Genomic DNA, 15102 nt, shown 5'->3' with positions numbered 1-15102 from the left:
TCATGAAATACCATAGGAACATTCATTTAGAGCACCCACACACAAGATACCGATAGTTTCACTGTGTAGTTGTTCGTACAGTCATTAAATATTATAGTACAAAATATGCGATACATATTTCATTACGGTACTACACGTAAATACATCACTGTAAAAGGACTAGTAGAGAGAATACTACAGACACAGTGGAATCATTGAACAAAATCTGAAATTTATTGATGAAATACAATAAAATCACAACATACTGTAGGAATCTTTGAATCAAAGCAAAAGTAATTAGCTACAAAAAAGATAAAAACTACAGTAAAACATCAACTGCAGTGTTCCTCACCTGGCTTACTGTAAAAAACAAAACATAGGATTGGTTACTGTACTTCTATTTTTTATATTATAAATTTACAGTAAGAACACATTTAGTCACATCACCTACTCTGTGGTACACATTGGCATGCAGTCATTTGACATTTGAGAGTAGCCTAATGTTTAGTGCATGCTGAAGACTTACCGGTTCTCATTGAGGAAAGTTCTGATGATTGAGACCACGATTGATCTTCTGAGGTTTGGTTGAATCATTGTAGCTGCCTCAATCATTGTCGTGCCATGATTTACGACATGGGGTACAACTATTGCTCAGATTTCATTGGACACTCTTTGTTGTTGCTGACGCTGTCTTGGTCCGTGGCCTTGTCCTCTACCACGTTCCCCCACACCTCTCAAACGAGGCCCACGACCACCTCTCAGAAGGGGTGCTTGTCCCCTGCCATTCCTTTGACCACCACGTCTTCCTCGTCTTCCTCCTCCCACTGTTTGACCTCTCTTGTGACTGGATCACCTGCCAGCTCCATGTTATCGTTATGTTGTTGTAGGTGGATACCACTCATTTCACTATATACTCATACCACAATGTGAAATCAATCATCAGTAATAAGTTGGCAGTATTGGAAAAGCAATTACAAGGGCCTGCATACATACACTCACCAGCCACTTTATTAGGTGCACCTGCATGTTAACTCAAATAGCCTGCTCCTTCGAACAGCGAATCATGTGGCAGCCTGCAACTCAATATATAGAGTAGAGAGCTTTAGTTGTTGTTCGACCAAACATTAGAACGGGCAAGATGCATAATCCAAGCAACTTTGACCGTGGTATGATTGTTGATGCCACACACAGCATCTCAGAAACAGCTGCCCTCCTGGGATTTCTACGCACTACCGTCTCTAGAGTTTACAGAGAATGGTGCGAGAAACAAAACACATTCAGTGAGCAGCAGTTCTGTGGTCAAAAACACCTTGTTAATGAGAGAGGTCAGAGGAGAATGTCCAGACTCATTCAAGCTAACAGAAAGGCCACAAATGCTCAAATAACAGCTGTTTACAACAGTGGTGTGCAGAAGGGCATCTCTTAACGTACAACACCATGAATAATTCAGGCTGTTGTGGAGGCAAAAGGGGTCCCTACCCAGCACTAGATAGGTGTACCTAATAAAGTGGTCAAATCTGAAAAAATGGTCTGGAAAAGTGGTACATGGTACCAGAGAAACAGTGTCTGATAAAGAATGATGATGAAATATTACATCCATAGATAATGTAGTCCAATTGGTTCATGTTCCACGGTAATTGGTGTCAATGGATCTCGTTATCCTGAAACTTTCATGATCTAAACATGGAATATTGTTCGTCAGTTTCCATAAAACTATGCATTAAGGGTAATGCAACAGTTACTTATCATTTTGAGCAGTTGTAACAATTGATAGTTAGATCATTGTAATGAAATGAATAGACAGTCATCTCAGATGTAATGTATAACTTCCATTTTGAAATGGTAATACTTTGATGTTAAGTTGTGTCATTTTGAACAGGTGATTTTAGTTCAATGAATAAATGATCTTAGCTTTATGTGTATTGTATCCAAGCAATTGGAAAAAGTGTTAGTTTTGAAAAATGTGCATTTTGATCATTGGTTGTGAGTTTTGTGTCTAGAGTTTTGAAAAATGACATCAAGGTTCTGAAATTTGTGCCAAAGTGGTTGTAATTTTTTTTTAAATACCAATAAAGTGATGATCTTCGGGGACATGACAAGTGAATATCAACAGTAACAATATGCTGATCAGAAAGCACCACAGTAGAGCTCAGATACATACAACCTGTCTAACCTTGCTGCACTGACACCACCTTCATTAACTACTACAGTAGTGATCAGATACATACAACCTGTCTAACCTTGCTGCACTGACACCACCTTCATTAACTACTACAGTAGTGATCAGATACATACAACCTGTCTAACCTTGCTGCACTGACACCACCTTCATTAACTTTTAGCCATGTGTACTGCCTAACTTTTGCAATTCTTGCTTTCCACACATCAGAAAGCTCAAACTCAGTTAATAGACCAGACAGACAAATTGCTAACTACAGGTGAGGTTCTTCAGCAGTGCGTTCAACAGTAAAATCCACTGTAGATTTCCAGTCCCCCCCCTAAAACCATACACCCCCCTTGGTCACACTGTCTTAAGGTTTCCTTTATTTGATCAAATACAGCAATACGCTCTGTACCCTCATTAGGAGCGTTAAGATAAAAAATAAAATAAAAATAAAACATAACATCCGCCTTGACCAATAAAACCCGACCCTTGACAATCTCTGTTGTAGATACCACAGTCACCCCTAAGCCTGAGGAAAACTAAATTGCCACCCAGCACTGAAAATAGTACCATGACTGAGTATATGCTGCCCCTCCCACCACATACCCCAGTCAACCTCATTAGCCTCATCACTATGTGTCTCCTGTAGAAAAAACATATTAAGCCTTTTCTGTTTTATTACTTCTAATACCCAAGCCCTCTTATTCCTGTCCCTTGCCCCATTAATATTGAGAGAACCTACCCTTAGTATCTCCATATAGAAAAGATAAATGAAAAGCAGAAGAAACCACAGAGAAACCAGACGAAGACAAAAAAAAACACCCTATGAGTCATCATCATCATCATTGTTCTAATTTTCTCTTAACCTTACCATGTTTCTCACTACCTTTTGCTGCAGTGACAGCAGTAACAGATTTCCTCAAGCGGAATCACTTCTTCACACTCAACTGGTCTAACCCCACCGTCTTCTCTAACACCACAGCTGACCTCACTTATCAACTTATCAACATTAAAAAGAATCTGCCAATTCAACAGATTTGCCAAAAGTCTGATCCAGGAACCCATTTACCTCACCTAGATTGTAAGTTGAGTCATCACCAGCTGCTATCATGTCAACAGAGATATCAGACATGTTCATATCCTTCTCCTGATCCTCCTCAACTGAGACCACAGACCCCTGACTCCCCTCTGTCACAACCCTCTCAACACTCCCATCACTCGTACCGGGAATCTCCTCCACTACCTGGGAGACTAGCTCCACCTGAACCGCCTCCTGTACCATATCCCTCGTACTGGGCATCTTCACACCAGTCTGGGGAAATGGCTCCCCAGATCCATCCTTACCTCCTACAACAATATTTGTCTGCTGCACATCAGATGCTATGTTCCCCTCTGGTACAAGCTGTAACTCAGTACCCTCAACACAAACAACTTGTTCCTCAGAAACAGGTGCTTGTGGCTCCTCTACCACTGTCGGCCCACCTCTCAACATCAGTGGGCCCAGGCGTTACGAGGACTACCTGCTTCTCTCCCTCGGCCTTCTACCTTTTTGGGCAAGCATGTCGCTTATGGCCAACATCCCCACACTGAAAACACTGTTGAATACCCATACTAGCATAAGGTATACGGTCTGTTGTCATACTTGACTTTACATGATAAATCCAAAGTCTTCTCCGGTGAGTCTAAAAACATAAACACTTGTCGCTGAAACAACATAACCTGTTTCAGAGCCGGGTGTTTGAGACAACATAACCTGTTTCAGAGCCGGGTGTTTGAGACAACATAACCTGTTTCAGAGCCGGGTGTTTGAGACAACATAACCTGTTTCAGAGCCGGGTGTTTGAAACAACATAACCTGTTTCAGAGCTGGGTGTTTGAAACAACATAACCTGTTTCAGAGCCGGGTGTTTGAAACAACATAACCTGTTTCAGAGCCGGGTGTTTGAAACAACATAACCTGTTTCAGAGCCGGGTGTTTGAAACAACATAACCTGTTTCAGAGCCGGGTGTTTGAAACAACATAACCTGTTTCAGAGCCGGGTGTTTGAAACAACATAACCTGTTTCAGAGCCGGGTGTTTGAAACAACATAACCTGTTTCAGAGCCGGGTGTTTGCAACCCGACGGGACAATCTTAATTTAACTTGCAAACTTCCCAAACCGCAATAACTCACGCTCCATTAGCTCGTTGGGCATAAACGGTGGTACATTCGAAATCGTAACCTTTGTTGAAGGAGAAAAAGCAGCGCAACTTGACTGATCATGTCAACATCATACTTTCAAAATCTTAGCTAGCAAGCTAGACAAGCAGTCATCGTCATGAATCACGTCGACATTCTACTGATGAATCCTTTTCAATCCTTGTCATATGAAGAGAAATTATAGATTAAACGTATTGGTGCTCATCGGCCATTGGACATAAACATTACACAAGAAGTTGGAAATCGCAAATTCAACAATAAGGGGTTTGGATGGAATCAGTGGCTAACTGAAAGCATTGCAAAGCAATCACTAGCCTGTTATTCGGTGGAGTGGGTGTGTGGTCCCAAGTCTGGGTTTAAGGGTCTCTTTTCCAAGCTTAAAAGGAAAAACATTCACATGCCATGGGCCAGAAAAAGTTGAATACATTGGTCATGCTGTCAATCCAGCATGACTTCTGCCGCATTCAAAACAACTGGAAAATCGGAACTGGGAAATCTCAGACTTAAGTGAGTTCAAGACAACTGGGAATTAGGAAAAAACTAGCTCTGAATGGGAAAATAAATTTTGAATGGTCATCCAACTCAGAATTCCAAGTCAGGAACTCTTTCTAGAGCTCCGACCTGAAGATCACTGACGTGTTTTTTCCGAGTTCCCAGTTGTCTTGAAATCACCATAAATCCAGAGAATGCCAGACTTTGATGACAAAACTGGTGACACAAGGACCGCCGCGCCACTTTTTTTGAGCACAGCACAACAACGTGAGTCCAAAAATGTCTTGTATGCTGCTGTATAATTATATAATATGCCTGGGAGATATGCATACTGTAGCTAAGAAAGTAATACTAAGTGTATGTTGTGTAGTAAGCTGTTAGTAGCTCATGTGCCTCACCCTTATAATTGGGTCTATTTACCCCTCTTAATTTTGCCTACTGTTCTGACTTGGTGGTACACATGTAGCCTATAGTCTGTTTTAGAGTAATGTAATCATTGAATATTGTAAGAACTTGCATTGTCTCCTTATATTCCCCTTTATTTATCCTATGGTTCTGACTTGGTGTACAGGGAGAATACTGTAAGAAAGGCCCATGTTCTAAATTCTGTAACTGTACATTGTACATTTCAAAAGTTCTGAACAAATACAGTGCCAAGAAAAAGTATGTGAACCCTTTTGAATTACCTGAATTTCTGCATCAATTGGTCATAACATTTGATCTGATCTTCATCTAAGTCACAACAATAGACAAACATAGTGTGCTTAAAATAATAGCACACAAATTATTGCATTTGTCTTGTCTATATTGAATAGATAATTTAAATATTCACAGTGTACGTTGGAGAAAGTATGTGAACCCCTAGGCTAATGACTTCTCCAAAAGCTAATTGGAATCAGGAGTCAGCTAACCTGGAGTCCAATCAATGAGACACGATTGGAGATGTTGGTTGCCTTGCCCTATAAAAAACTCACAAAATTTGAGTTTGCTATTCACAAGAAGCATTGCCTGATGTGAACTATACCTCAAACAAAAGAGATCTCAGAAGAATTGTTGACTTGCATAAGGCATATCTCTAAAACCCTTGATGTTCATCAGTCCACAGTAAGACAAATTGTCGATGAATGGAGAAAGTTCAGCACTGTTGCTACTCTCCCAGGATTGGCCGTCTTGCAAAGATGACTGCAGGAGCACAGCGCAGAATTCTCCATGAGGTTAAGAAGAATCCTAGAGTGTCAGCAAAGGACTTACAGAAATCTCTGGAACATCCTAACATCTCTGTTGACGAGTCTACGATACGTAAAACACTAAACAAGAATGGTGTTCATGGGAGGACACCATGAAAGAAGCCACTGCTGTCCAATAAAAACATTGCTGCACATTTGAAGTTTGCAAAAGAGCACCTGGATGTTCCACAGCGCAACTGGCAAAATATTCTGTTGACAGATGAAACTAAAGTTGAGTTATTTGGAAGGAACACACAACACTATGTGTGGAGAAAAAAATGCAGAGCACACCAACATCAAAACCTCATCCCAACTGTAAAGTATGATAGAGAGGGGCATCATGGTTTGGGGCTGCTTCAAGGCCTGGACAGCTTGCTATCATCTACGGAAAATGAAAAGACATTTTGCAGGAGAATGTAAGGCTATCTGTCCGCCAATTGAAGCTCAACAGAAGTTGGGTGATGCAAACAGGACAACGACCCAAAACACAGAAGTACATCAACAACAGAATGGCTTCAACAGAAGAAAATACACCTTCTGGAGTGGCCCAGTCAATCCTGACCTCAACCCTATTGAGATGTTGTGGCATGACCTCAAGAGAGCAGTTCATACCAGACATCCCAAGAATATTGCTGAACTGAAACAGTATTGTAAAGAGGAATGGTCCAAAATTCCTCCTGACCATTGTGCAGGTCGAACCCGCAACTACAAAAAACGTTTGGTTGAGGTTATTGCTGCCAAAGGAGGGTCAACCAGTTATTAAATACAAGGATTCACATACTTTTCCCACCCTGCACTGTGAATGTTTACACAGTGTGTTCAATAAAATCATGAAAAAGTATAATTGTTTGTGTGTTATTTGTTTAAGCAGACTGCATTTTTCTATTGTTTTGAGTTAGATGACGATGAAATTGTCATCCAGATGACAGATGAAATTGTGTGACCAATTTATGCAGAAATCCATGTCATTCCAAAGGGTTCACATACTGTTTCTTGCCACTGTAGTTATATTGACTACGTCCGTCCTAGCTCGCTCATTAATGTCTTAATCGAAATTACGGATTGCTTCTTATCTGCTCATTGTCCCCTTATTCCATAGTTTGTACATCTAAATTGTCAGTAGAAACTACATTTGTTTAAGCAAGTCACACATCAGCTATGTTTTTTGAAAAGGCAGTAAATGAGGCTGAATGAACTGTTTCGCTGCCAGACAAGGCTCCGCTGATAGCCAGGTGTAGCAGTGGTAAGGATTCCCTCCATGGTGCTGAAAAGGAAGCTTTGCTGTTGGGACAGCTTTATGTAGGCCCTAACAGTTTATGGGCACCATTTGTCACCGTTAAAATGCAATCAATAAAAAAAATGGTGTTGCATAGTGGTTTTGCTGGCATGCATCTCAATTTTTGGGGGGGAGTTTGCCCCACCAAGATTTACATGCTAAAATTGCCACTGAATTATACACATTTTGCAATGCAGCTGACAGAAAATGTTGCAGTTTTAAAGCAAATTTCCTGCAATTCTATGCATTTTGCCATGGCTAATGTTGTGTCCTTTACTCAAACATTATAACAAAATCAATACTGCTAAATTTTCAATTCTCCCTGACTATCTAGCTTTTATTTTGGTGATTTTTAGTTCTCAAAGATTATATTCTGAAAAAATATATAGGTTCATTATCTTTGCTAAATACTTTCTACATACACCCTGTGGGTATTTAGCTCCATCTGATATAGTAATCACGATGATTTAGGTCATGGGATTAGATAAAGGTCAAAGTGCAGACAGACACTTCTGAGAATTAATCCCAGTCTGCCAGCTACCACTGTGTGTACAGTGTGTGTGTGTACAGTGTGTGTGTGTGCGTATGTGTGTGTGTACAGTATGTACAGTGTGTGTGTGTACAGTGTGTGTGTGTGTGCACAGTGTGTGTGTGTGTGTACAGTGTGTACAGTGTGTATAGTGTGTGTGTACAGTGTGTGTGTGTGTGTGTGTACAGTGTGTACAGTGTGTGTGTGTGTGTGTGTGTGTACAGTTTGTGTGTACAGTGTGTACAGTGTGTACAGTGTGTGTGTGTGTACAGTGTGTACAGTGTGTGCAGTGTGTGTGCATCAGGGGGTTATCTCCATCATCAACAGTATAAACCCAAACCAAACAACCATGTCTGTGCTCATTGAAGGGTGCAGTATATTCTGCTAGTTAATGTGCTAGCCTGTTTCTCTGTTTCTCTATCTAATAAGTGCAGCTGGGTCTCACTAAAACAAACAAAACAGGAATATATCTCTATTCCAACTATGTTTGGTTGTCCTCACTACAGAAGATGACTGTCGGTTCCTTCTACTAGTAACTTAATGACATAGAAGATACAGATGTTGTGTAATGGAGGTAGTGGAGCCTATACTGTCTGTCTGTCTGTCTGTCTGTCTGTCTGTCTGTCTGTCTGTCTGTCTGTCTGTCTGTCTGTCTGTCTGTCTGTCTGTCTGTCTGTCTGTCTGTCTGTCTGTCTGTCAATTTTTATTTCAATTCAAGGGCTTTATTGGCATGGGAAACATATGTTAACATTGCCAAAGCAAGTGAAGTAGATAATAAACAAAAGTGAAATAAACAATACAAAATAATAGTAAACATTACACTCACAAAAGTTCGAAAAGAATAAAGACATTTCAAATGTCATATTATGTGGAAATAGTTAAAGTACAAAAGGGAAGATAAATTAGTGTAAATATGGGTTGTATTTACAATGGTGTTTGTTCTTCACTGGTTGCCCTTTTCACAAATATTGCTGTTGTTATGGCACACTGTGGTATTTCACCCAATAGATATGAGAGTTTATCACAATGTTGCTTGTTTTCAAATTCTTTGTGGGTCTGTGTAATCTGAGCGAAATATGTGTCTCTAATATGGTCATACATTTGGCAGGAGATTAGGAAGTGCAGCTCAGTTTCCACCTCATTTTGTGGGCAGTGTGCACATAGCCTGTCTTCTCTTGAGAGCCAGGTCTGCCTTCTCCGGCCTTTCTCAATAGCAAGGCTATGCTCATTGAGTCTGTACATAATCAAAGCTTTTCTTAATTTTGGGTCGATCACAGTGGTCAGGTATTCTGCCACTGTGTACTTTCTGTTTAGGGCCAAATAGCATTCTAGTTTGCTCAGTTTTTTGGTGAATTCTTTCCATGTGTCAAGTAATTATCTTTTTGTTTTCTCATGATTTGTTTGGGGGTCTCTCTCTCCCTCTCCCTCTCCCCCTCTCTCCCTCTCCCTCTCCCTCTCCCTCTTCCTCTCCCTCTCTCCATTTATTCACTGGTCCAACTAAATGAGATCAGTCCTGTGACCTTGCTGCTGAATACATGTACACATTTAAAATCAAATCAAAGTTGATTTATTTACACATTTACACAGACACATACACACATAGACACACACACACACACACATAAAGCTGAATACATTCACAGGCCTCCGTCATGAATCATCCAGGTCTTATTATTGCTGACCAGTCCTGGAGGCTACAGGCAGCAGGAGGTATATTCTGGCCAAACAGGCGTGTGTGTGTGTTTCAGTCCCTTCCATGCTGTGCGTTCCTCCCATGTGTTTTTCTCTCTATTGACAGTCCAAGGAGCCCCGACGTCCAGCACACAACAGAACATGAACATTCTCTTTTAATAATCTGACTATTCAGATCTGGATTAAAAACAGGGTGGAGAGAGAGCTCGGATTACCGCAGAATACTGCAGTGTTTCCTGTCCAAACAGTTGTAGAAACAGAGAGAGAAGAGCTCGGATTACCAACTCATATACAACAGACTACTGCAGTGTTTCCTGTCCAAACAGTTGTAGATACAGAGAGAGAATGACTGTGCACCTTGTATTGTTCTTATTTAACAAATGGAATATTTGGGAGTACAGTGTTCAGAGTGGAATTGGGAATTCTGACTAGGAATTTTAAAGGGAAAGTTTAAAAGGCTTTTTTGAAGGGTGAAAACTGCCGATTCACTATTAGCGACACAGGCCTTTCTACCCCCATCTCAACCCTGGGGTTACTTATCGTCCTCTAGATCAGTTATGCTGGTTCCTCTGTAGTCAGTATGGAAGAAAATGACATTTAAATGACAGAAGTAAGTTTACAAAAGGAGGATTAAGCTGTCCCTGAGTGGATATATAACTCAGAGCATGTTGCTCTCTCCCTCTCTCCCTCCCTCTCTCTCCCTCTCTCTCTGTCTCTCTCCCTCTCTCTCTCCCTCTCTCTCTCTCTCTCTCTCTCTCTCTCTCTCTCTCTCTCTCTCTCTCTCTCTCTCTCCCTCTCTCTCTCTCTCTCCCTCTCTCTCTCTCTCTATCTCTATCTCTCTCCCTCTCTCTCTCTGTTTCTCTCTCTTGCTCAGCCAGATTATTCAGGCTGCTTTGAGCTCCGTCTTCAAAGAGCTCATTTTAATCTAACCTTGTCCTGAGAAGTTAAACCCCAGAGAAAGAGGAGAAATCGTGCAGGAGACGATTATGTGAAGAGCGGTGGTAGTCTGGAGGTTTCAGGGTTGGGGAGCTCAGTGAAGGCTAGTTCCATTACAGTATGTCTGAATGTAGATACTGGCCTGGTCATCATCATTTGTTTATGAAGTAACATACGTCTCTGAACACTCAGAGACTCCCAATTATTGATCATGGGTTTAAAGGTTGGAGTCTCTTGTTACTCCTTCCTATGTTTGAGTTTGTGTAATAATCATTTATCTCTCTCTCTCTCTCTCTCTCTCTCTCTCTCTCTCTGTCTCTCTCTCTCTCTCTCTCTCTCTCTCTCTCTCTCTCTCTCTCTCTTTCAGCCACATCCAATGGTTCAGTCGAAGGCCTGGAGAACAGAGAGGGAGGAGTCTGTAAGACCAGGGCCATGAAAGTGGTTATGAAGGTCGGACAAGGTAAACAAACAAACGCCTTCATTGGTTGATTAATCTGACAACAAACAATACACACGTTTCTCTAGGTGTTGCACTCTAAACTCTCCTACATGTGTTCACTCTAAACATTCCCCTCTCCTTAAGGTTTTATTTACAGTACTGTAGACACTAACCGAGTTTAGGCCTGGCGCACACCTTGAATGCAGCACAGTTCTTCACCTCTATGTAAAACTCCAGTGCCCTAACAGTGTGTATCAGTGTGTAACCTTGAGGATAACTGTATTGGTGTCATGGTCACAGTGACTTCACTGAATCATTCTGACACAGCACAGGCCTTAGCATCTTAGCATGCAAATACCCTCATACATTATTCATATCATCTCTGCTGTGTGTGTGTGTGTGTGTGTGTGTGTGTGTGTGTGTGTGTGTGTGTGTGTGTGTGTGTGTGTGTGTGTGTGTGTGTGTGTGTGTGTGTGTGTGTGTGTGTGTGGCCTCTGTGTGTGTGGCCTCTGTGTGTGTGTGTGTGGCCTCTCTCTGTGTGTGTGTGTGTGTGTGTGTGTGTGTGTGTGTGTGTGTGTGTGTGTGTGTGGCCTCTGTGTGTGTGGCCTCTGTGTGTGTGTGTGTGGCCTCTCTGTGTGTGTGTGTGTGTGTGTGTGTGTGTGTGTGTGTGTGTGTGTGTGTGTGTGTGTGTGTGTGTGTGTGTGTGTGTGTGTGTGTGTGTGAGGCTGAAAGCAGTGCAGTAGAAGTACAGATTCTATCTTCCCTCCTGTACAGAGCTCTATGACAGGATGTCGCTGTGAATATTTAAAACAGCACACACACACACACCCTCCTGCTGGTGGCCTTTCGTATCGTCTGTCTTGCGAAGGAAATGTCAGCACATTCAGAGTAGAAGTGGGTCCCAAGATGAGAGAGAACACTCTACTGCACATGCTCAGTCTGCCAAACGCCACTTCAGAGAGGATCAGCCCTGAGCGAATCAGATTGTCTGTAGCCTCTGTAGACTATAACACACTCTCATGTTCAAACAGTCTATTATGAATCAGCCAAAACATAGCAAGGTAGCGCTCACTAATGCTGAAAAGCGTAATTACACTACTGCTATCATTATAAAGAGGATGGAGAAAAGGAGGAGGAGAGGAAGTAGAGGAGGAGAGAAGGGGAGGAGGAGGAGAGAAGGGGAGGAGAGAAGAGGAGGAGGGAGAGAAGGGGAGGAGGGAGAGAAGGGGAGGAGGAGGGAGAGAAGGGGAGGAGGAGGAGAGAAGGGGAGGAGAGAAGGGGAGGAGGGAGAGAAGGGGAGGAGGAGGGAGAGAAGGGGAGGAGGTGGAGGAGGATGAGTGAAGGGGAGGAGGAGGGAGAGAAGGGGACGAGGAGAGAAGGGGAGGAGGTAGAGAAGGGGAGGAGGTGGAGAAGGGGAGGCGGTGGAGAAGGAGAGAAGGGGAGGAGGTGGAGAAGGGGAGGAGATGGAGAAGGGGAGGAGATGGAGAAGGAGAGAAGGGGAGGAGGAGGAGGGGGAGGAGGTGGAGAATGGGAGGAGGTGGAGAAGGAGAGAAGGGGAGGAGGAGGAGGTGGAGAAGGAGAGAAGGGGAGAAGGTGGAGGAGGATGAGAGAAGGGGAGGAGGAGGAGAGGGGGAGGAGGTGGAGAAGGAGAGAAGGGGAGGAAGGGGAGGAGGAGGTGGAGGTGGAGAAGGAGAGAAGGGGAGGAGGTGGAGGAGGATGAGAGAAGGGGAGGAGGTGGAGAAGGAGAGGAGGTAGAGAACGGGAGGAGGTGGAGAAGGGGAGAGAAGGGGTGGAGAAGGAGAGAAGGTGGAGAAGGTGGAGAAGGGGAGGAGGTGGAGGAGGATGAGAGAAGGGGAGGAGGTGGAGAAGGGGAGGAGGTGGAGGAGAATGAGAGAAGGGGAGGAGGGAAAGAAGAGGGAGGGGGAGAGAAGGGGAGGGGGGAGAGAAGGGGAGGAGGGAGAGAAGGGGATGAGGTGGAGAAGGGGAGGAGGTGAAGAAGGAGAGAAGAGAAGGTGGAGAAGGAGAGAAGGTGGAGAAGGTGGAGAAGGGGAGGAGGTGGAGGAGGATGAGAGAAGGGGAGGAGGTGGAGAAGGGGAGGAGGTGGAGGAGAATGAGAGAAGGGGAGGAGGTGGAGAAAAAAGAAGGGGAGGAGGTGGAAGAGGAGAGAAGGGGGGAGGTGGAGGAGGTGGAGAAGAAGAGAAGGGAGAGGAGGGAGAGAAGGGGAGGAGAGAGAGAAATGGAGGAGGGAGAGAAAGGGAGGAGGGAGAGAAGGGGAGGAGGTGGAGAATGGGAGGAGGTGAAGAAGGAGAGAATGGGAGGAAGTGGAGAAGGAGAGGAGGGGAGGAGGTGGAGAAGGGGAGGAGGGGAGGAGGTGGAGAAGGGGAGGAGGTGGAGAAGGAGAGGAGGGGAGGAGGTGGAGAAGGGGAGGAGGTGGAGAAGGGGAGGAGGGGAGGAGGTGGAGAAGGGGAGGAGAAGGAGGAGGGGAGGAGGTGGAGAAGGAGAGGAGGGGAGGAGGTAGAGAAGGGGAGGAGGGGAGGAGGTGGAGGAAGATGAGAGAAGGGGAGGTGGAGAAGGAGAGAAGGGGAGGAGGTGGAGAAGGGGAGGAGGTAGAGGAGGATGAGAGAAGGGGAGGAGGGAGAGAAGGGGGGAGGAGGGAGAGAAGGGGAGGAGGGAGCGAAGGGGAGGTGGTGGAGAAGGGGAGGAGGTGAATAAGGAGAGAAGAGGAGGAGGTGGAGAAGGAGGTGAAGGAGGAGGAGAGAAGGCGAAGAGGAGGGGAGGAGAGAAGGAGAGGAAGTGGAGGAGGGGAGAAGGGGAGGAGTAGAGAAGTGGAGGAGGAGAGAAGGGGAGATGGTAGAGGAAGGGAGAAGGGGAGGGGAAGGAGGAGGGGAAAAGTGAGGAGGTAGAGTAGGAGGTAAAGAATCAGATATAGACTAAGTAGACACCACCCACAATGTTGAGTAGTATGAAAGCTCTCCCCTCTTTTCTTTCCTCCACCCTGTCTCTCTCTCAATTCAATTTCAATTTAAGGGCTTTTTTATCTCGCTCTATCTGTCTATTTCTCTCTCTCTCTCAGCCAGACTACACACCCCTCTGTCTGTCTTTTTTTCTCTCTCTCTCTCTCAGCCAGACTACACACCTCTCTGTCTCTGTCTTTTTCTCTCTCTCTCTCTCAGCCAGACTACACACCCCTCTGTCTCTGTCTTTGCCAAACCATAGAGGAAATCAAGTGATAGGCTGTTAGGTCCCTTCCCTTTAGTCAGCACGCCACACATAGACACGGTCCAGTTCTGCCTTAGGGGAGATACAGATAAGACATGATAGTTTAGATTGATCTGATAGTCTCTCTGTCTGCCAACACTGCCTTCGTAAACACACACACACACACACGCACACACACACAGACACACACTGTCTGTCTACATACACGTCCCTCATAAAACCATCAGTGGAAAGACTCATGTTTACCACTGAACGACTTCAAAGACTCTGGAGCCGAGAGCATGACATGACAACAGTTAGAGAGATAACAACTGTTCCCTCTACAACAGTTAGAGAGATAACCAACTGTTCCCTCTACAACAGTTAGAGAGATAACCAACTGTTCCCTCTACAACAGTTAGAGAGATAACAACTGTTCCCTCTACAACAGTTAGAGAGATAACCAACTGTTCCCTCTACAACAGTTAGAGAGATAACCAACTGTTCCCTCTACAACAGTTAGAGAGATAACCAACTGTTCCCTCTACAACAGTTAGAGAGATAACCAACTGTTCCCTCTACAACAGTTAGAGAGATAACCAACTGTTCCCTCTACAACAGTTAGAGAGATAACCAACTGTTCCCTCTACAACAGTTAGAGAGATAACCAACTGTTCCCTCTACAACAGTTAGAGAGATAATCACCTGTTCCCTCTACAACAGTTAGAGAGATAACCAACTGTTCCCTTTACAACAGTTAGAGAGATAATCACCTGTTCCCTCTACAACAGTTAGAGAGATAACCAACTGTTCCCTCTACAACAGTTAGAGAGATAATCACCTGTTCCCTCTACAACAGTTAGAGATATAACCAACTGTTCCCTCTACAACAGTTAGAGAGATAACCAACTGTTCCCTCTACAACAGTTAGAGAGATAATCACCTGTTCCCTCTACAACAGTTAGAGAGAT

At 43.9% G+C, this 15102-nt stretch overlaps 1 protein-coding gene across 1 annotated transcript in view; it reads left to right on the top strand.

Moving 5' to 3' along the window:
* Positions 1 to 15102, top strand: part of LOC106612232 (ephrin-B1) — a 148623-nt gene that overhangs the window by 121577 nt on the left and 11944 nt on the right. Inside the window, exon 3 of the mRNA XM_045724164.1 lies at positions 10862 to 10954. Within this exon, the coding sequence (XP_045580120.1) occupies positions 10862 to 10954 (93 nt within the window). The remainder of the gene's footprint in view (positions 1 to 10861; positions 10955 to 15102) is intronic.

The sequence above is a fragment of the Salmo salar genome, chromosome ssa09 (assembly GCF_905237065.1).
Source record: "Salmo salar chromosome ssa09, Ssal_v3.1, whole genome shotgun sequence".
NCBI lineage: Eukaryota > Metazoa > Chordata > Actinopteri > Salmoniformes > Salmonidae > Salmo > Salmo salar.
This window is presented reverse-complemented; position numbering and strand designations above follow the sequence as displayed.